The following is a 23,090-nucleotide window of genomic DNA, read 5'->3' as shown; positions in this document are numbered from 1 at the left end:
AACTCTTTTTCTTCTGCAGAGTCGGGGGAAAGGGCTGCAGGCTGGTCAGAGCAGCCCCAGCTGTGCCCTCAACTCCAGATGCGGGAGGGTGGGGCTTATTATCATCATAATGATAATAATAAAAATAAATTTTATTTATACCCCGCCCTCCCGGGCTCAGGGCGGCTGACACCAATAAAATCACAGTAAAAAACATGATAGGAGGGAAAGAAAAAAGAAAAACCATTCAAAATACAGGTTAAAATGCAATTTAAAATGCAGCCTCGTTTTAAAAGTAGCCGATAAATCAGGACCATAAGGGGAGGGAAACATAAGGGTCAGACTGAGTCCAAACCAAAGGCCAGGTGGAACAGCTCTGTCTTGCAGGCCCTGCGGAAAGATGTCAAGTCCCGCAGGGCCATAGTCTCTTGTGGCAGAGCGTTCCACCAAGTCGGGGCCAGTACTGAAAAGGCCCTGGCCCTAGTTGAGACCAATCTAACCACCTTGCGAGCTCCAAAATGTTATCATTTGTGGACCTGAAGGTCCTCCGGGGGCATACCAGGAGAGGCGGTCCTGTAGGTATGAGGGTCCTAGGCCGCATAGGGCTTTAAAGGTCAAAACCAGCACCTTAAACCTGACCCTGTACTCCACCGGGAGCCAGTGCAGTCGGTAAAGCACTGGATGAATGTGATCCCACAGCAAGAAGAGATGTTTCAGGCCGTTCAGGCCCCTCCCCAAGGAGAGACTGAAGGAAAAATCCCTGTTCTGTGGCCTTAGCAGAACATGCTAAGGAGATTAGAGGAGGGATTGAGAGCAGGACGCTCGGCTGCAGCTCGTAAGCAGAGCTGGCGGCGGTGAAGGGCTCACACAGCTATTACAGCTGCAAGCCAGGAGATGCGGCCAGATGGACCGTAATCCTCGCCGGATCCGGCCGGACAGTTTTCACTGGATTTCCCCCCCCCCAAAGGTTCATTTTAGTCCTTCCCTAACCCCAGATGACTTTCTGCAAGGGCAACAACGTCCCGATTCCCAAGAATAACCCCCCTGAAAGCGAGGGGCAGGGTGGGTGGGTGTGCCATGCAACAGCAACGGGCTGCACCTCGGAGGGAGATCAGTTGCTTGGCATGCAGAAGGCTCCAGGTTAAACCTCCCAACATCATCGGTTAGTGCAGAATCCTGCAGCGTCCCTCGTCATGGGATCGAAACATCCCTGACTCAGACTGACTGGTTCTCAGTAGATTGGTGCAGTCTCTCTTTAGGTGGGACACGGGTGGCGCTGTGGGTTAAACCACAGAGCCTAGGACTTGTTGATCATAAGGTTGGCGGTTCGAATCCCCGCCATGGAGTGAGCTCCCGTTGCTCAGTCCATGCTCCTGCCAACCTAGCAGTTCGAAAGCACGTCAAAGTGCAAGTAGATAAATAGGTACCACTCCGGCGGGAAGGTAAACGGCGTTTCCGTGCGCTGCTCTGGTTTGCCAGAAGCGGCTTAGTAATGCTGGCCATATGACCCGGAAGCTGTACGCCGGCTCCCTTGGCCAATAAAGCGAGATGAGCGCCGCAACCCCAGAGTCGGCCACGACTGGACCTAATGGTCAGGGGTCCCTTTACCTTTTTTAACAAGTCACAGCACCCTGAATAAAGTAGTCATCCCAGTTCCAGAAAACAACACTCTTAGAGAGACTATGCCCCTGTGGACAGAGACAAATAGAATCAATTGTTCATGTTCACGACTGGATCTAATGGTCAGGGGTCTCTTTACCCTTTACTTTTACCTCTTTAGGTACTGTTTCTGCTAGCAATGTAGGGTTTGGGGAAGGGTCGGAGCTCAGCCAGAGAGCATCTGCTCAGCATGCAGAAGGCTCAGGGTTCAATCCCCCAAGGGCGTCTCCGGGTGCAGCTAGAAAAGACCCCCTTGCCTGAAACCCTCGAGAGAGGCTGCCAGCCAGTGGAGACAATACTAGGCTACAGAAGACCAATGGCCTGGCCTGTATAACGCAGCTTCCTGTATCGCTGTGACGGTGTCACTGTTACAGGATTACAGGAATCCTCTTGCATCTTTGCCTGGGAAAAGTTAGCCTCTCAGGGAGAACAAGGCTAAGCTAAATCCTTCTTCTTGATATGCTAGGTAAAGGGACCCCTGACCATTAGGTCCAGTCGTGGCCGACTCTGGGGTGGCAGCGCTCATCTCGCTTTACTGGCCGAGGGAGCCAGCGTACAGCTTCCGGGTCACGTGGCCAGCATGACTAAGCCGCTTCTGGCAAACCAGAGCAGCGCACGGAAACACCGTTTACCTTCCCGCTGGAGCGGTACCTACTTATCTACTTGCACTTTGACGTGCTTTTGAACTGCTAGGTTGGCAGGAGAAGGGACTGAGCAATGGGAGCTCACCCCGTTGCGGGGATTCGAACCGCCGACCTTCTGATCGGCAAGTCCTAGGCTCTGTGGTTTAACCCACAGCACCACCCACATCCCTCTTGATAGGCTAGCTTTCTCCATTTAGGGTTTCTGCTGCCGTTGGAAGGGAAATTAGATGTGACACACTGCTAAGGACTATGAAGCGGTACAGCCACCTCTATGACTCCAGAAGAGTAGAATGATAGAATCTTAAGAGTGGGAAGGGGCGCGGAGGGTCATCCAGCCCAACCCAGCCCTGCAATTCAGGAATCTCAACTGAAGCATCCCTGACAGATGGCCATCCAACCTCTGCTTAAGAACCTCCAAGGAAGGAGAGTCCACAACCTCCTGAGGGAGACTGTTACACTGCCAAACAGATCCCTACTGTCAGAAAGTTCTTCCAGATGTTTAACACCAGGACCAATACTGAGATCATCACCAGGTGTGTCGAGAGTTGAGTTGTTGAGGACAGGAAGAGAAAGCCGAGTGGCTTGTCATAATAAAAGTCTGCCCCCTAAGGTCAGTCCATTTATAAGCCAAGCAGTATCTCTACCCATTACCTTGATCAACTATGGAAGACCGAGGCTGGGGTCCAAAAGCTGCGTCTCGAGACGCGGGAGTGCCCAGAAGCATTTTACAAAGTCCCCTCCGTAGCAGAAGAGCAATTTTGGGGAGGGCGGGGGGAAAGACGACTGTTTAAATTTCCCTGGGCCTCGGATCCTGGCCGTAAACAAACAGCTTTGCCTGTGTAAAATTTGTAGGTCAGGTTCTGATTCATTCAGCTAAACCGAAACCAAGAGTTCAAGAGAAGGGGCGGAAACTTTTCCCAGCCATCTTTTACGAGCCTGCGCCCGGTCGACTTTCTGGGTGGAGAAAACCCATGCCAGCAAGCCTCACGCTTGCCATTTTTGGTGCGTTCGTTAGGCCGAACGACCTCTGCCTTTTCCGTAAGCAACCCCCGACTCCCCTCTCCACAAGCATCAAGCCAGTCTGGGAACGCCGAGCCATTAATCTGGATCTTAGCAGGCGGCTCAGAGGCACTTACTGTCTAATAAACTGAATGGCATCTTCGTATTTCATCCCGCTCTCAATCAGCGCCAGCGCGACAAGAACCGGAGCTCTGGTTTAAAAAAAAGAGAGAGAGAGAGAGAAGATTAAACCATGACACTAGGAAGAAGAAACAGGGTTCAACTAGAGAAAATGACATTTTTATTTTTGCTGGGGGAAAAGAGGAGGAAGAAGGCACAGGACTTCAGTAAACAGCTTCAGTAAACAGAATTAAACACCCACCCCTTCCCGACATGAGCATTTAGATATTTACAGCTGGTTAAAGCCCTGGTTAAAGCGGGTGGCGCTGTGAACCGCAGAGCCTAGGGCTTGCCGATCAGGTCAGCGATTCAAATTCCCGAATTCTGGTTCGCCAGAAGCGGCTTAGTCATGCTGGCCACATGACCCGGAAGCTGTACGCTGGCTTCCTCGGCCAATAAAGCAAGATGAGTGCCGCAACCCTAGAGTCAGTCACGACTGGACCTAATGGTCAGGGGTCCCTTTACCTTTACCTTAAAGCCCTGAACAGGCCGTTGTCACTCTCCCTATAAGCCTAGCTAGTTGTCTCTTTGGTATTTTGTGCTATGCTTGCACCTCACCCTTTTTAATCCAGGGGTGGGGAACCAGAGACCTGGGTGTGTGTGTAATAAATAATAAGAATAAGATATTATTTATACCCCACCCATCTGGCTGGGTTTCCCCAGCCACTCTGGGTGGTTTCCAACCAAGTATTAAAATACAATAGTCTATTAAACATTAAAAGCTTCCCTAAACAGGGCTGCCTTCAGAGGTCTTCTAAAAGTTTGGTTGTTGTTGTTCTCTTTGACATCTGGTGGGAGGGCGTTCCAGAGGGCAGGTGCCACTGAGGTCCAGCGCCGAGGGCCTTCTGGCGGTTCCCTCCCTGCGAGAGGTGAGGTTACAGGGAACCAGGCAGAGGGCCTTCTCAGTGGTGGCGCCCGCCCTGTGGAACGCCCTCCCATCAGATTTCAAGGAAATAAACAACTATCTGACTTTTAGAAGACATCTGAAGGCAGCCCTGTTTAGGGACGTTTTTAACGTTTGATGTCTTATGGTGCTTTTAATATTTTATTTGCAGCAGCCCAGAGTGGCCGGGGAATGAATAAATTATTATTATTATTATTATTATTATTATTATTATTATTAGACAATTACTTCCCTTGATCTAGTCCTGGGTTTCCAAAACTTGGGTCTCCAGCTGTAGTTGGACTACAACTCCCATCATCCCTGACCAGGGGCCCTGCTAGCTAGGGATGAAGGAAGTTGTAGTCCCCAAAAAGCCCCAAGTTTGAGAAATCTAGTCTGACCCCTTGAAATGCAGGACTCTTCTGCCCAATGCTTGAACCCAGGACCTTGAGATGAAGAGTCTCATGTTTTCCCGACAGAAGAATGGCCCGACTTAGACTGAGGGGAGCTCCATATAGTCCCAGGCTCCTTTGAGAGCGCGGCGCTCCGGCTTACCGTCCCAGGCCAGCCACGCAATGGACGGCCACGCAGCAGCCGGGGTCTTCGCAGAACTTGGTCTTCAGCAGGTTGAGCCAGTCGTCCACAATCTTGGTGGGTGGCGGAGCGCCGTCGTCAAAGGGCCAGTCCTGGAGGAGGAGAGGGGGCACAGAGAGATAGAGAGAGGTTTATTTACCTCTTTTTTTAATGCTTTATTAAGATTAAAAAGAAGTAACAAACATAAGGGTTAATCAGGAAAAAGAAAAGAAAGTACCGTGTTTTTCGCTCCGTAAGACGCACTTTTTTCTTCCTAAAAAGTAAGGGGAAATGTCTGTGCGTCTTATGGAGCAAATGCGTGGTCCCTGGAGCCGAATTGCCCAGGGGCGAAAAGCAGATCATGGAATGGCGCAAAAACGTGGTTACAAAGCACGGATCCACATGGATTCTCAGGATTTTTGCATTGGGCTATCCCAAACTCACTGTCAAATCACATGTCTGTGGCCACAGCATGAACCACAAAAATCATACATCCACTGTTTCGTTCCGAATTTTTTTTTCTTGTTTTCCCCCTCTAAAAACTAGTTGTGTGTTATAGTCAGGTGCGTCTTATGGAGCGAAAAATACAGTAATATTTGTTGCGTCACATCACTGTACATTCTTCTTGAGTTTCTAACAATTTCCCATCACCCCATCGTGTGTTTACTGCTTTATCTAGCGCACAATTAATTTAATTTTTTAAAATTTTCATCAATGTTATGTTCTCTTACAATCGATCGTCCTGCCACAAAAGTTATTCAAAGTCCTGCCACTGGCGTGATGTTATTACAATATTCAATAAGGTAATTTTTTTGTACATTTCCTATCTCCTAATAAATGTTTGATCAGTATGATCTCTCAGTTTTTCTGTCATTTTTGCCAACTGGGCGTACTCCAACAAATTTTGCCACTCCACCTTTTTGGAGTTTTCTCTCCTTTCCAATTTGTGGCGATTAGTATTCTTGCAACTACTGTAGCATAAAAGAATATTTCTCTCGCATTTATAGGTATATCTGGGCCTAGTATCCCCAGGAGAAATGCCTGCGGTTTTTCTTTTTCCTTTTAATGAACGATACCTTAATCATTCTTTTAAGTTCATTATAAATTACATTCCAAGATTCCTTAATTTTCTTACAAGTTTATTCTCAGAATTACTCTAAGCACACTAATGAGATTGATACTGATGAACTGGAAGAACAGAGATACGATTCTCCTTAACCAATGGCTTGGCAACCTAACAACATGTGAACATAACAATATATGTATGGGCTTTTTTTTACAAGCAATTTATTGATTTTATATGTATATATCTAAAAAAAATCATAAACACATTTTAAAACCATAACGTTTTGCTTGACTTCCCTCCCCTCCCCTTCTTGGTTCCATTATTTTAGACTTGTTCATGCACGTCTATAACACCTTATATTTTTAATAATCCATTTTTAAAACCTTCTTCATCTTATTACAAGTGACTTTAAAAAGTTATACACAAAGCTTAAAAAGTGTGCATTAAACCAGCGGTTCTCAACCTGTGGGTCCCCAGATGTTGTTGGACTACAACTCCCATCACCCCTGAGCTCAGGCCTTGCTAGCCAGGGATGATGGGAGTTGTAGTTCAACAACATCTGAGGACCCACAGGTTGAGAAAGGCTGCATTAAAACATTTGCCGTTTTTATAAACTCAAAGTTGAACATAACAATATATGAACAGGCTGCTTATAGACGCTAGGGCTGGGAGATATATCAGTATTTAGTCTCAAACTGGTTTGAAGTCCATATTGTGATATTGGTTCCATAATTTCTGACCTTGCAATAAATAACATATCCTGATGCGTGTTTTTCATGTGCTACGCAAAAAAACACAACGTAGGAAAAAACTGTGCAGCTAGCCAATGCATAGCTCCATCCTTATTTCAGACATCGTGATATATCAGTACATCACAATGTTTAGCTGGCGATATATCGCAATGTTGAAAAACAGATATTGCCTAACCCTAATAGACGCAGACTTCCTTTGGATAAATACAATGATATTTGGAGTGAGTTTTACAGAAACTATATTAGGTTATTGAGAACTATATGTGTATTAAGGACAGAGCATAAAATAATAATAATCTGAAGGCAACCCTGCTTAGGGAAGTTTTTAATGTTTGATGTTTTATCATGTTTGTAATATTCTGTTGGGACATGGGTGGCGCTGTGGGTAAAAGCCTCAGCGCCTAGGGCTTGCCGATCGAAAGGTCGGCGGTTCGAATCCCCGCGGCGGGGTGCGCTCCCGTTGCTCGGTCCCAGCGCCTGCCAACCTAGCAGTTCGAAAGCACCCCCGGGTGCAAGTAGATAAATAGGGACCGCTTACTGGCGGGAAGGTAAACGGCGTTTCCGTGTGCGGCTCTGGCTCGCCAGATGCAGCTTTGTCACGCTGGCCACGTGACCCGGAAGTGTCTGCGGACAGCGCTGGCCCCCGGCCTCTTAAGTGAGATGGGCGCACAACCCTAGAGTCTGCAAAGACTGGCCCGTACGGGCAGGGGTACCTTTACCTTTATAATATTCTGTTGGAAGCCACCCAGAGTGGCTGGGGAAACCCTGTCAGATAGGCGTGGTATAAATATTATTGTTGTTGTTGTTGTTATTACAATCATACCTCATGTTACATTTGCTTCGTGTTACGTTTTTTCAGGTTGCGTCCCACAGCGACCCGGAAGTACAGGAAAGGGTTACTTCTGGGTTTCGCCACTCGCGCAAGCGCTAAATCGCGCATGTGCACAAGCACCAAATCGCGCCACGCACTTGTGCAGATACAGCGCTTCAGGTTGTGGGCTTTTCATGTTGTGAACGGGCCTCTGGAACGGATCCCATTCGCAACCAGAGGTGCCACTGTATTCCATAATAATTTATAGAAACGTAACTTTTTATTCTCTTTTCCATTTTCACTTTTCCGTTCTTCTTTGTCACTCTATCTTTTCATAAATAAAATTCTTCCAATGAAATATATTTTTTTGAAAAGCTTTACTCTCATTCAGTGCAGACAAAACTGATCTAGACGGGACGTGGGCCTGACTTGATATATAACACACCGTTCTGGGCTGCTAGGTTCTATGTGGCATGGGATAAATCCATCCGGATTTCACTGTGCAACCGTGTTGGGATCATCCACGAGTTCCGCAGCTGACAAAAGGATTGATTGATTCCACCCCTTTGCAAACAAGAGCACGCAGGCACACGAAAAACCTTCTGCACCATAAACGGCCGCCCGTTCTCGAACGAACGAAGACAGGCTTGGATAGGAAAGGGAACAGGGAGAGAGGGGGGCCAGCCAAGCCTGGAAAAGGCCTTCCCCCCTGGGGCCGGCGATAAATCCACTGGTTGTGCGTAATCGGCGAGGCACCGACCCAAGGAGGAGGTTTCACAGATGCGGCTCGTAAATAGTTCATTTCTAGGACGTGGAGCTGTCTTCTCTCCCGGCTACGGAGACCTGGAACGCAGGCCGGGCCTTTGCTCTTAGGAGCAGCCTTGCAGCAGAGCCCGTTTTGCAAAAACGAGAAAGGAAAGCCTGTCAGCAACACCCCTCCCAAAAGCAAGATTGCACCCCCAAAGAGGGTTGCAGAGAAAGGGAAGACTCCGAGTGATGTGATATCTCTCTGGAGCCCCAAAGCTAAATCTTGCAAACAGGCTCTCTCTCTCTCTCTTCTTTGCATAGAGAAAATATGTTTGCAAGCTGGCCGGTGTCCAGGAGGAGCTCTAGACAAGCTGCCCATTTAGAACGGGTTTGGGGTTAGGTGGGGGGGGGGGGAGAGAGAGACAGAGAGAGAGGAGTTTCACCAACCAAGCCTCCGCAAATCCTTTCCAAGGACAGGGCAAGGCGGGGAGGAAAAGGGCCATGCTGTGTAAATAGGACAGGCAGTTTTCAGGCTCCCGGACGCAAAACGCGATGCGAGGCCGATAAGGAGGAAACCACAATGTCGCCTTGTTCGATGTGAAACGAGAACCAAGCTGGGATGCACAAAGCAGAAACAGATTTGGGCGCATGAAAGCCCCCTTTCGTTTCATCTCTTAAGAGAGAAGGAATAATAATAATAATAATAATAATAATAATAATAATAATAATAATAATATTTTATTTATATCCCGCCCTCCCCAGCCGAAGCCGAGCTCAGAGCGGCTAACAACAATATAAGTAACACAGCATTCTAAAATCAATTCATTTTAAAATCAGTTCAAAATCAAATTAACGGCAACCATTGGGCTAGAGTTCTGTGAGGAGGGGGTCAGTCTGTGCCTGGGCCAAAGGCCAGGCACAACAGCTCTGTCTTGCAGGCCCTGCGGAGTGGTACCTATTTATCTACTTGCACTTTGATGTGCTGGTGCTGGAGGAGACTCTTGAGAGTCCCATGGACTGCAAGAAGACCAAACCTATCCATTCTGAAGGAAATCAGCCCTGAGTGCTCACTGGAAGGACAGATCCTGAAGCTGAGGCTCCAATACTTTGGCCACCTCATAAGAAGAGAAGACTCCCTGGAAAAGACCCTGATGTTGGGAAAGATGGAGGGCACAAGGAGAAGGGGACGACAGAGGATGAGATGGTTGGACAGTGTTTTCGAAGCTACAAACATGAGTCTGACCAAACTGTGGGAGGCAATGGAAGACAGAAGTGCCTGGCGTGCTCTGGTCCATGGGGTCACGAAGAGTCGGACACGACTAAACAACAAAACATCGGGATTAGCAGCTAATAAAAGTTTGGGTTCTCTTTTGTTTGGGGCTTCCATCTTGTCCCACCTTGTGGCAGGTGGGAGTCCTGTCGCGACAGTCTTCAATAAAGACTAAGCCAACTGGCTGCTGTTTTGCTCTGATATTCCTGGCTGGTGTCCTTGGTTTTTTTTGTACAAGGGAGCCCTCAGATTTCTCCGTTAACAACAAGCGTCACTCACGTGTCGCGGTAACTATGGCTTACTGAGGATGTGCTGGTTCCTTTTGCTCCTCCGCTGTGCCCAGGAAAAGCTTGTTTCTCGCTCACCACGAGCTGTAGCTAAGAACAAGCCTTGACTGCAGCCCTTGGTAAGGGAGGTTGGCTTACTTGTGATATGTGAACCAGGCCACAGGGAGAGCAACTTGGGGATCCCAACACCCCAAGTCTTCCTTAAAGGTAAAGTTACCCCTGCCCGTACGGGCCAGTCTTGACAGACTCTAGGGTTGTGCGCCCATCTCACTCTATAGGCCGGGGGCCAGCGCTGTCCGGAGACACTTCCGGGTCATGTGGCCAGCGTGACAAAGCTGCATCTGGCGAGCCAGCGCAGCACACGGAAACGCCGTTTACCTTCCCGCCAGTAAGCGGTCCCTATTTATCTACTTGCACCCGGGGGTGCTTTCGAACTGCTAGGTTGGCAGGCGCTGGGACTGAACAACGGGAGCGCACCCCACCGCGGGGATTCGAACCGCCGACCTTTCGATCGGCAAGCCCTAGGTGCTGAGGCTTTTACCCACAGCACCACCCGCGTCCCTAAGTCTTCCTTATTTATTGACATTTGCAAACAACGAACCTGAAGGGACAAGCAGTACATTATTATTATTATTATTATTATTAGTCATGCTTCATGTTACGTTCTTTTAGGTTACATCCCACGCGACCCGGAAGTACCGGAAAGGGTTACTTCCGGGTTTCGCCACTCACGCATGTGAAGCGCAAAATGACATCACGTGCATGCATAGCAGCGCAGAATCGCAACCTGCGTGTGCGCAAATGTGCCGCTGCAGGCTGCGCTCTTTTCATGTTGCTAACAGGCCTCCGGAACGGATCTCGTTCACAACCAGAGGTACCACTGTATTATTATTATTATGCAGATTGTGCAAATAAAAGTTAAAAGGGACTCTGCAGAAGAGAAGAAGAAGAGTTTAGATTTGATATCCCGCTTTATCACTACCCTAGGGAGTCTCAAAGCGGCTAACAATCTCCTTTTCCCTTCCTCCCCCACAACAAACACTCTGTGAGGTGAGTGGGGCTGAGAGACTTCAGAGAAGTGTGACTAGCCCAAGGTCACCCAGCAGCTGCATGTGGAGGAGCGGGGAATCAAACCCAGTTCACCAGATTATGAGTCCACCGCTCTTACCCACTACACCACACTGGCTCTCTGCAGTCTGCCTCTGTGCCTTCTATTTTTACCCAAATCCTGCCCTGCCTTTGCTCCTTGACAGTTAATCGCCTTATGCCAGGCTCACAAAGCTGGCTCGTGCCTTCGGATGAAATCTTCGCTCCCAGCTACACCCCAGCGTCTTGGCTCATCTGCCAGCCACTCGTAACAACATCCCATCTTAAGGGATTTCTCCCTTCGCCCCGATAAGACTCTGAGAAGCAGGTTTCTCGTGCTAATTTTGCAGTGTTTGTCATAATCGATATTTATGAATCCTAAAGACTGATTTTACTGCATTTATATCCCACTTTTTTCTCCTAGGAGATCAAAGTTGCATGCTCCCCCTCAGTCCTCACAACAACCCTGTGAGGTAGGTTAGGCTGAGAGGCTGTGACTTAACTCTAAGGTCGTCCAATGAGCTTCAATTTGAACCCTGGTCTCCCAGGTCCCAGTCCAACACTCTAACTCCACCTCTCTTGGGTGGGCTATCGGTGCCCCAAGTTAAAAATAAAGCAAAAATTGTGGTACGGAACATGTGCTTAAATGAAAAATATATAGGCAGTTCAGTTACTCATTGACTGATTGTGTGACTGCAGTACATTGTTTATCGCTTTCATTTTATGGATCAATGGTCTTGTTAGATAGTAAAATTCATGTGAAACTGCTGTTTCAGGGGTTTGTTTTTAAAAGTCTGGAACAGATTTATCCATTTTGCATTGCTTTCTGTGGGAAAGTGCGCCTTGGTTTTGGAACGCTTTGGTTTTGGAACGGATTTCCGGAACGGATTACGCTTGAGAACCAAGGAACCACTGTACAGTGGTACCTCTGGTTGTGAACGGGATCCGTTCCGGAGCCCCGTTCGCAAACTGAGAGGAACGCAATCCGCGTCTGTGCACACGCGGGTTGCAATTCGCCACTTCTGCGCATGCGTGTGATGTCATTTTGCGTGTCTGCTCATGCCCAAGTGGCGAAACCCGGAAGTAACCCTTTCTGGTACTTCCAGGTTGCTGTGGGACGCAATCTGAAAGGACCTAACCTGAACCGAACGTAACATGAGGTATGACTGTACTGCTTCTCAGATATTACCAAAGCTTATGTAAAGAGTCCTCCGGTTAAGTTAAAGGTACAGGGACCCCTGACCATTAAGTCCAGTCGTGGCCGACTTTGGGGTTGTGGCGCTCATCTCGCTTTATTGGCCAAGGGAGCCGGCGTACAGCTTCCGGGTCATGTGGCCAGCATGACTAAGCCACTTCTGGCGAGCCAGAGCAGTGCACGGAAACGCCGTTTACCTTCCCGCCGGAGTGGTACCTATTTATCTATTTGCACTTTGATGTGCTGGTGCTGGAGGAGACTCTTGAGAGTCCCATGGACTGCAAGAAGATCAAACCTCTCCATTCTGAAGGAAATCAGCCCTGAGTGCTCACTGGAAGGACAGATCCTGAAGATGAGGCTCCAATACTTTGGCTACCTCATGAGAAGAGAAGACTCCCTGGAAAAGACCCTAATGTTGGGAAAGATTAAGGGCAGAAGGAGAAGGAGACGACAGAGGATGAGATGGTTGGACAGTGTTCTCGAAGCTACCAGCATGAGTTTGACCAAACTGTGGGAGGCAGTGGAAGACAGAAGTGCCTGGCGTGCTCTGCTCCATGGGGTCACGAAGAGTCGGACACGACTAAACGACTAAACAACAACAACAACTTTGACGTCCTTTCAAACTGCTAGGTTGGGCAGGAGCAGAGACTGAGCAACAGGAGCTCACCCTGTCTCGGGGATTCGAACCCCCGACCTTCTGATCGGCAAGTCCTAGGCTCTGTGGTTTAACCCACAGCGCCACCCGCGTCCCCACAGCGCCACCCGTGTCCCCACCAGTTAAGTTACCTCCCGACTTTTGGGAAGCACATTGCCCTGAGTCTGGGCTTGAAACTAGACAGAGCTGCCTGAAACGATACTACTGATCTGGAAGCATGCAGTCTGGAGCAGGAAGCAAAGATTACACCTGAGCAAAGCCACAACCTTCTCCCACGCTGTTCCTTGCCCTGAGCACAGAAGGTTGTGTCTTAACGCCGTCTTTAATTATTTCTAATTAAAAGGGCAGAACAGGCGCTTGAAAAAAACAGAACCCAGTTCTTTTTCTTTTGCTGACGGCTTCAAACAATCAAAGGCAACTGCTGAAACATGCGCAATTTCATTCCTTCCCTGCGAGATAATCAGAGGGTAACGCGAGCAGCTGGTTTCATATCCAAGCCCCTTTAAAACTCTCCACCATTCATTCCCTGCAGAAGTCACAGGGTGAGCCAGCCAGCCAGCCAGCCTGCCCAGGCATCTTCCTGCTTCTGGAGGGGGCAAGGTGGTTAGATTGGTCTCAACTAGGGCCAGGGCCTTTTCAGTATTGGCCCCGACTTGGTGGAACGCTCTGTCACAAGAGACTAGGGCCCTGCAGGACTTGACATCTTTCCGCAGGGCCTGCAAGACAGAGCTGTTCCGCCTGGCCTTTGGTTTGGACTCAGTCTGACCCTTATGTTTTCCTCATAAAACCTTATGGTTCCCTTATGGTTTTGTTCTATGGGCTACTATTAAAATGAGGCTGCATTTTAAATTATATTTTAACCTGTATTTTAAATTGTTAGCCGCCCTCAGCCCAGCTCTGGCTGGGGAGGGCGAAGTATAAATAAAAATTTATTATTATACTGTATTATATTATATTATATTATATTATATTATATTATATTATATTATATTATATTATATTATATTATATTATATTATATTATATTATATTATATTAATATTTGCTCTAGTTGATCCCATCTCCATTTATATTCATAGAATCTTAACAGCTGGAAGGGGATATCAAATGTCATCTAGTCCAGCCCCCTTGTAATGCAGAATCTCAGCTAAAGCATCCCTGACAGATGGCTGACCAATCTCTGCTTAAAAACCTCCACGGAAGTAAAATCCACCACCTATTGAGGGAAACCGTTCCGCTGTCAAACAGCTCTTACTGTCTGGAAATTATTCCAAATGTTTAGTCAGAATCTCCTTTTTTGTAACTTGAAGCCACGGGTTCGAGTCCTACCCTCCAGAGCGGGGGGGGGGGGGGGGGAAGCATATTGAGGGCTACGTTTTCCAAAAAAACAAAAAACCCCAATGATTTTAGTCTTGGAGGAGATCAATACCTGCATCAACAGTGTTTTACCTCACAGAGAAATGCCATCATGTTAGGTAGGGGTGAGCGGTCTATCAATAAATCGCCTGAAACCAATTTGAAGTTAAGATTGCGATAATGGCTTCAGAATGACAGTATATTGCCGTGAGGGGCCATCGCTGGGAAGGTCATGCCGGAGCGATCGTTGGGAACCACTGGAGGGTTCTTTCGCTCCTCTTGCTCCCTCCCTCCCAGGACCTCAGCATCATGATAAATAAATAAATAAATAAATATTATAATAATAATAATAATAATAATAATAATAATAATAATAATAATAATAATAATAATAATAATTTATTATTTATACCCCGCCCATCTGGCTGGGTTTCCTCAGCCACTCTGGGCGGCTTCCAACAGAATATTAAAATACAATAGTCTATTAAACATTTAAAGCTTCCCTAAACAGGGCTGCCTTCAGATGTCTTCTAAATGTCAGGTAGTTGTTTTTCTCTTTGACATCTGGTGAGAGGGCATTCCACAGGGTGGGTGCCACCACCGAGAAGGCCCTCTGCCTGGTTCCCTGTAACTTAATACTGGTGTATCGCGATAGTTAAGTTTGTGATCTGTCAGAATGTTGGAAACCGGATTATCGCAAAACCCTAATGGTAGGAGGCCACAATGCGAAGGCGCGAACAGTACAGAGCTAAAAAGCACTCCTTAAACAACCAATGTACACCGAAGCATTGCGAAAAGTAAAACAAAATCCGCCAGGTTATCAGACCTGGAAACTTGAAGACGCTCGAGACATTTCAGCCTTCCCAAGGCTGTGTATGGGACCAAGGCACATACCATGACAGTGATGCCATCTTTCTCCAGCGGAGTCTTGTCATAGGTAACTTCGCAAACCCTCACGACTGTCGTCGCACCGTATTTCTTCAGGTCCTGCGCAGGGGAGGAAGGGGAAAGAAGACTTTAGCTCGCCTGGCTTGAATCCTGGCTTCGTAGACTGACCACAAGGGCCATTCTGGTCTAACCTCCTGCCGCGAAGGAATCTTTAATACAGAACAACAAACCCCTGTGTTGCAAACTTGACACAACAAACAACACAAGCAACACGAAGACCAGTCAATCTTTGAAAGTCCGTGGAAGTATAATGTTTTCTTATTGCTGCAATATTGCTCTGTACCTTTAAACTGAATTACTGCAATTCAGTCTCCCTGTAATGAGTGCCACCTGGGAATAGTTACTTCAGGTTTCATGCAACTGGTAGCAGTGGTTATATATCCACATGACCACTGCTCCTTGTGCATTTTTCTAATCTATGGGGTATGTACCTTTGTCCTTCTTATTGTAGTTGTAACATATAATAATAATTTATTATTTGTACCCCGCCCATCTGGCTGGGTTTCCCCAGCCACTCTGGGCGGCTTCCACAAAGACCAAAAATACACTAAGATGTCACACAATAAAAACTTCCCTGAACAGGGCTGCCTTAAGATGTCTTCTGAATGTCAGGTAGTTGTTTTTCTCTTTGACATCTGGTGGGAGGGCGTTCCACAGGGTGGGAGCCACTACCGAGAAGGCCCTCTGCCTGGTTCCCTGTAACTTGGCTTCTCGCTATGAGGGAACCGCCAGAAGGCCCTCAGAGCTGGACATCAGCGTCTGGGCAGAACGATGGGGGTGGAGACACTCCTTCAGGATTGTAATATATGGGTTGTAATGTGTGAAGTTTATATAGCTGGTATTGGGGTCAGCCTTCTCCAAACTGGTGCCCCCCAGAGAGGTGTTACAGAGGAGTTTCTAGGCTGCCTCAACAGGCGTACAGTGTCCCGATCAAGGGAAGTAATAGTAAGGTAAAGGGACCCCTGACCATTAGTTCCAGTCGTGGCCGACTCTGGGGTTGCGGCACTCAACTCGCTTTATTGGCCGAGGGAGCCAGCGTACAGCTTCCGGGTCATGTGGCCAGCATGACTAAGCCGCTTCTGACAAACCAGAGCAGCGCACGGAAACGCTGTTTACCTTCCCGCCGGAGTGGTACCTATTTATCTACTTGCACTGGTGTGCTTTCGAACTGCTAGGTTGGCAGGAGCAGAGACTGAGAAACGGGAGCTCACCCTGTTGCGGGGATTCGAACCGCCAACCTTCTGATCAGCAAGTCCTAGGCTCTGTGGTTTAACCCACAGCACCACCCGCGTCCCAGGGGAAGTAATAGTACCACTCTATTCTGTCTTGGTCAGACCACACCTCGGAGTACTGCGTCCAGTTCTAGGTGCCACAATTTAAGAAGGCTGTTGGCAAGCTGGAGAGCAGGACTCAAACCCACAGCATCAAGTTACAAGAAAGGAGATTTCAGTTTAACATCAGGAAAAGCTTTCTGACAGTAAGAGGGTGATGGACTCTCCTTCCTTGGAGGTTTTTCAACAGAGGTTGGATGTTCACCTATCATGGATGCCTTAGTTGAGATTGACAACGTTACAAATCTAGGCTTCTATGCCCACGATGCAGCTACAGTCATAACTCGTGTTGCGTTTGCTTCAGGTTGAACGTTTTCAGGTTGCATCCCGCGGCGACCCGGAAATACCAGAAAGGGTTACTTCTGGGTTTCGCCACTCGCGCATGTGCAGATGCTCAAGATGACGGCATGCGCAGAAGCGGCAAATCGCGACATGCGCAAACGCAGGTTGCGTTCTTCTCAGGTTGCAAACAGGGCTCCGGAACAGATCCTGTTCGCAACCAGAGGTAGCACTGTACTACCCGAAGTGGGGCCATCGAGGACTGTCTTAAAATCCCCAGAGGGCTGCTACAAAGAGCAGGCCAAAGACTTGCTCTCGGTAGATCTTGTGGGTTTTAAATACAGGATGAAGTTACTAGATCTCATGGGCCAGAGAGGGAGGTCTGGAAGGCTACGCTTGGCTGAGGTCCGGCATCCTTGGCCTAGTCGCTCCTCCTCCCACAAGGTTCTCCTTCCAAGTCCTACTTTAGAGAAAGCAGACTCCAGCCAGGGAAGGCAGCGTTATTCCTTGCTGCTCCCTCAAAGGTTAAACGAGGGCATTTATTTTTAATCCCGGTAGGTATGCTGCAAGTTCGCTGAGTTGCCCACGTAACCAGATCAACATCTGCAGACAACAGAGCTGTTTTGGGGGCCTTTTGGGGGCGGGGGAGAGAGAGAGAAGAGACGAACAGCTAAAAACAGCATCCTGGCCGTAAGCCCAGGTATAAAGGGGAGGGCAAAAACAGCCCAGCAAACGTTAAGGAGATCTGGGTGGGCTTTAAAAACAAAACAAAAAAGGGAATAGGGACACAGGAAGGGACCTGTGGCAAAGCAAAGTGACGGCAGTACATTCATGCAAAGTAAAAGCAAGGGGTGCTTTTGGGAAGAACAAGCAGCCAGGCACCTGGTTTGGTTACCAGGTGACGTAATTCAGCATTCCCAAAGATCTGCCTGGGCAAGCTCAGCCGCCAAAGCGGTCAACCTCCTGCCAAATGTGGTCTGAATACTTGCATCTCAACAGCCCCTAAAAAAAAAATAAATAAATGGGGGGAGGGGGAAACTATGGCTAAGTTTACATGATAGCTTTTAAAGCAGAATCAGATCACTCCCCCTCCCCACCAGCAAAGAATTCTGGGCAATGTAGTTTACCCCTCGCAAAGGCAGAATCCCAAACAACCCCTGGCAAACTACATTGCCCAGAATAATGTGAGGGCGGGCAAATGTGCATGGAATGGGCTTTAAAGGTAAAATGTGCACACAGCCTAAGAGAACAAAGTTGTTGGCTGGTGGCTTCATAGAATCAGAGTTGGAAGGGATCCAGGGGTCATCTAGTCCAACCCGCTGCAATGCAGGAATCTCAACGCAAGCATCCCTGACAGATGGCCATTCTACCTCTGCTTAAAAACATCCAAGGAAAGAGAGTTCACAACCTCTTGTGGGAGTCTGTTCCGCTGTCAAACAGCTCTTGCTCTCAAAAAGTACTTCCGGATGTTGAGTCAGAGTCTTCTTTCTTGTAACTTGAAGCCATGGGTTCGAGTCCTTCCCTCCAGAGCAGGAGAAAACAAGCTTGCTCCCTCTTCCATGTGACAGCCTTTGAGATATTTGAAGATGGCTATCATATCTCCTCTCAGTCTCCTCTTTTCCAGGCTAAACATACCCAGCTCCTTCAACCATTCCTCATAAGGCTTGGTTTCCAGACCCCTGATCATCTTGGTCTCCCTCCTCTGCACACATTCCAGCTTGTCAACATCCTTCTTAGATTATGCTGCCCAGAACTGGACACAGTATTCCAGGTGTGGTCTGACCAAGGCAGAATAGAGCAGGACTACGACTTCCCTTGATCTGGACACTATACTTCTGTTGATGCAGCCTAGAATAGCATTAGCTTTTTTTGCTGCTGCAGCACACTGTTGACTCACGTTCAGCTTGTGATCCACCAAGACCCCTAGATCCTTTTCACATGTGTGCTAGTAATCCAGGTGTTCCTAGTCTTGCATTTGTGCATCCAATTCTCCCTGTCCAAGAGCAGAACCTGCCATTTGTCCCTACTGAAATTCACTGGGTTAGTTTGGGCCCAGTTCTCCAATCCGTTAAGGTCACCTTGAATCCCAATTCTGTCTTCTGCGGTATTAGCTACCCCTTCCAGTTTGCTCTTCCAAGTGCACTAGCAACTCCCATGATTGAAAGACCTACATTGGCTCCCAGTACGTATCCGAGCACAATTCAAAGTGTTGGTGCTGACCTTTAAAGCCCTAAACGGCCTCGGTCCAGTATACCTGAAGGAGCATCTCCACCCCCATCGTTCAGCCCGGATACTGAGGTCCAGCATCGAGGGCCTTCTGGCGGTTCCCTCGCTGCGAGAAGCCAAGTTACAGGGAACCAGGCAGAGGGCCTTCTCGGTAGTGGCGCCCGCCCTGTGGAACGCCCTCCCACCAGATGTCAAAGAGAACAACAACTACCAGACTTTTAGAAGACATCTGAAGGCAGCCCTGTTTAGGGAATCTTTTCATGCTTAACAGACTACTGCATTTTAATACTTTGTTGGAAGCTGCCCAGAGTGGCTGGGGAAACCCAGCCAGATGGGCGGGATATAAATAATAAATATAAATAATAAATCATCATCATCATCATCCCTGGCCAGCAGGGTCAAGGATGATGGGATTTGTAGTTGAGTGCCCTTTCGAGAGGCTAAAAGGGTGACCACCCCTGTTTCAAATGGGCAACTTGCTGTTTTGGGGGGTCTGAAGAATGATGGGCTGAAGAATGATGACACTTTGAGCCCTTCCACCGGCTCCATGCAGACAGCTTTGGCCTTGCTGGTCTAAATATTACCTTACTTTCAAAGGTAAACGCCTTCTGACTGTTGACTCTCCTGGCCCAGCCTGTTACAATTACAATTCAGCCAAAACAATCTTTCTGCGAACCAGATCCCTTGCCGAGCAAGAACCATCTCCAGGAAAACAGGGAGAAAAGGAACCACCAGCTGGGTGCACTGGGATAACTTGGGGGTCAGTGCTAAGGGGCAAGCGGGGTGCGGAATGACTTTCCCGCTTTGGAAAGCTGGTATTAATCCCACTAGTTTTACTTGCATTCAGAATGAACGCGCAATTGTTACTGCTTTGAATTTTATTGTGTTATCTTTCTTAGTGGGCTGTGCATACCGATATTCTGATTGATGCTTTTTTCATAGGGCAGGGCAAGGGGAATTTGGGGGTGAGTTTCTGGAACCGAGGAGGCAGTATCCTGAAAGTGTCTGGTTTTATTTTGCAGCCTACAAACGCGACGGCTGATACAGACACCGAGTAGGCCGAAAGTTCAGCAAGCGAGTAACCTTTAAGTAGGCTAAATAAACGGTCCCTCCGTCTAGGAGTTGGACGTGAAGACTGCAGAACCAATTTTCTGCAGGAGCGGCGGTGCCAAAAGTTTGTGGCTTATCTGAACCGCTGGCAGCCGAGGTCCTTGAGAATTTTCCAAGTACGTCAGAACTTCAGGTAATCTTCACATACTCTGGAGCCGTCAGGAGCTCCTATGGTGACTAAGGCGGCTTTCTGAACAAGGCACCTAACATTCAGACTGAATCCCTCTCCAGTTAACAGTGAGAGAACGTCGGGGGGGAAATACACCCTTCTTTGTTTGACATGTAAGAATGTGCAAGCTTAAGACTCTCACCCTCTGCCTTTAACTGGGATGGGAGACTCCCGAAATTCTACTCTACAGCTGCTCCAACTCCCTGAAATCCCTAGGAGCGCTTTTGCGGTGGGAGAAAAGAGTGTCTTTCTCTCCAGCTCTTAATTCGATGTGCCCTTGACCTGAGATTGGATAGGGACCAGGAATCTCCCTCTTTCCTTGCAACATTCTTGGAACAGACTCCTGGAAAAGTGATGTAGTCTTTTTTGGGTTGTATTCAAAGCAGTAACAATGGGATTCTCCCTCCTTGTTTATCCCCTAAATCGGTTCTGCGGTTTCCCAGAACCAAATAAAGCAGATTTGGGGGTGGCAGCAGTGTCCCTCGCGCAGGTTCCTCGTTCCCCTCGTACAACTGTTTCGTTGGCCGCTGCCCTTTGCGCCCATCCCCCTCAAAAACATCTGCTAGAGCGGAACACCAACATATATGGCCTCGGCCCTGTATACCTGAAGGAGCGTCTCCACCTCCATCGTACTGCCCAGACGCTGAGGTCCAGCGCCGAGGGCCTTCTGGCGGTTCCCTCGCTGCGAGAAGTAAAGCTACAGGAAACCAGGCAGAGGGCCTTCTCGGTGGTGGCGCCTGCCCTGTGGAATGCCCTACCACCAGATGTCAGAGATAAACAACTACCTGGCATTTAGAAGACATCTGAAGGCAGCCCTGTTCAGGGAAGTTTTTAATGTGTGACATTTTATTGTATTTTTAATCTTTGTTGGAAGCCACCCAGAGAGGCTGGGGAAACCCAGCCAGATGGGCATGGTACAAATATATGATGATGATTATGATTACAGTGGTACCTCGGGTTAAGTACTTAATTCGTCCTGGAGGTCCGTACTTAACCTGAAACTGTTCTTAACCTGAAGCACCACTTTAGCTAATGGGGCATCCTGTCCTGCTGCCGTCGCACCGCTGCTGCACAATTTCTGTTCTCATCCTGAAGCAAAGTTCTTAACCTGAAGCACTATTTCTGGGTTAGTGGAGTCTGTAACCTGAAGCGTATGTAACCCAAGGTACCATTGTATTGGTGGAACCTGCAAGAGGGCCTTTAAACCTACGGGCGAACACAGAATCCGATTCAACCCCAACGTTTCCAAATTGCTCAGGCGGACTTACCTCGATGAAGGTGTTCAGAGTGGCGTTGGTTGGGTTGTGAGTTATCAGGAATCTCATGTTCTTGTAGCAAACCTCCACAGGCGCCGGGCGGTTCATGCGGGCCATGGCGGAGGAAGGAGTGGGGGTCTCAAGATTGGTTGGAGGGGGGGGACACAAATGCACACACACCAAAATCCAACACGCCCGCAAAGCAGGTGGGGGGAAAAAAAAGAGAAGATTTGCAGGGCGAAAAAGGAAACGGAAGAGTTTGGCAAAAGGCTATCTTTTCTCCCCCCCAACACAAATGTTGTGCAAAATATTCCCAGCTTTGGGGAGAGCGCAGGCCGGATTCTCTAAACCATACAGTTAAGGGGGGGGGGGGGGAAGGAACCCTGTGCTTGCTTGTTGCTGAGCAAAAATAATAATAAATCAAAATGAAACCAAAACCTGCTGTAGTGTCAATTTCCTTTGTGTGTGCAATTTTAGACGTCCTTCGCTGCTGCTTCGCTTCCCTGCCTGGGCTCTATCTCTCTCTTCCCCCTCTTTAGAAAGGCCTCTGCATTCGGTTAACCCCACCGGCGTCCGTCCTGCGCCATCACGTTACCCCATCTGGATATGTAGAATATTTGGGGGCAGCGATGGGGACCCGGGGCGGCTCAGGCTGGGGCAGCGGGTGGCAAAAGTCCTCCTTGGGCTGTAAGAGCCATGCACAGGAGACCTGAATGGTGAAGCCCGACGACTCAGGGCGCCCGGTTTGGGGCGGGGCGGCGGCGTCCTTCCTTCAGCGGGCAGGATGTTGCGCGGGGCAGTGCTCAAAGCTGCACCCGGGACCCTCCATAAATCGACAGCCTTTCAGCATACGAGACAATCTGGAAGAAGGGGAAATGGGGGAGAGGGAAAAAAAGAAGGGAAGGGTCTCTGGTCAGTGGAAAAGTCTCCATCGATATGGACTAATAATAATAATAATAATAATAATAATAATAATAATAATATTCATACCCCGCCCATCTGGCTGGGTTTCCCCAGCCACTCTGGGCGGCTTCCAACAGAACACTAAAATACAATAACCTATAATAATATAGGCAACCAGATGTTCCAATTTGGCGACTTCAACCTTGGTTTAAGGAGCCATTTGGCACCCAACTTATATAGTCATACCTCATGTTCTTTCAGGTTACGTACCGCAGTGTCCCGAAGTACCAGAAAGGGTTACTTCCAGGTTTCGCCGCTCATGCATGCACAGAAGCACAAAATGACGTCATGCGTGTGCGCAGAAGTGGCAAGTTGCAACCTGCGCATGCGCAGACGCGCTGCTGCAGGTTGTGTTCTTTTCATGTTGGCGAACGGGTCTCCAGAATGGATCCCATTTGCAACCAGAGGTACCACTGTATATGAGTTTCTAACACCGGCTCTTATATACAGATATATAGCACAGTGACACCTTGATTCTCAAACTTAATCCGTTCTGGAAGTCTGTTCCAAAACCAAAGCGTTCCAAAACCAAGGCGCACTTTCCCATAGAAAGCAATACAAAATGGATTAATCCGTTCCAGACTTTTCAAAGCAACCCCTAAAACAGCAATTGAACATGATTTTTACTATCTAACGAGACCACTGATCCATAAAATGAAAGCAATA

At 48.2% G+C, this 23,090-nt stretch overlaps 1 protein-coding gene across 4 annotated transcripts in view; it reads right to left on the bottom strand.

Moving 5' to 3' along the window:
* Positions 1-23,090, bottom strand: part of PTP4A3 (protein tyrosine phosphatase 4A3) — a 96,233-nt gene that overhangs the window by 518 nt on the left and 72,625 nt on the right. For all 4 annotated transcript variants that reach the window (XM_028736059.2, XM_028736061.2, XM_028736060.2 and 1 more), the window contains 4 exons: positions 21,474-22,321; positions 15,037-15,129; positions 4,900-5,030; positions 3,419-3,493 (listed from right to left, as the gene is read on the bottom strand). In XM_028736059.2, coding sequence (XP_028591892.1) covers positions 3,419-3,493; positions 4,900-5,030; positions 15,037-15,129; positions 21,474-21,578 — 404 coding nt within the window. In that variant the 5' untranslated portion in view covers positions 21,579-22,321. The remainder of the gene's footprint in view (positions 1-3,418; positions 3,494-4,899; positions 5,031-15,036; positions 15,130-21,473; positions 22,322-23,090) is intronic.

The sequence above is a fragment of the Podarcis muralis genome, chromosome 8 (assembly GCF_964188315.1).
Source record: "Podarcis muralis chromosome 8, rPodMur119.hap1.1, whole genome shotgun sequence".
NCBI lineage: Eukaryota > Metazoa > Chordata > Lepidosauria > Squamata > Lacertidae > Podarcis > Podarcis muralis.
This window is presented reverse-complemented; position numbering and strand designations above follow the sequence as displayed.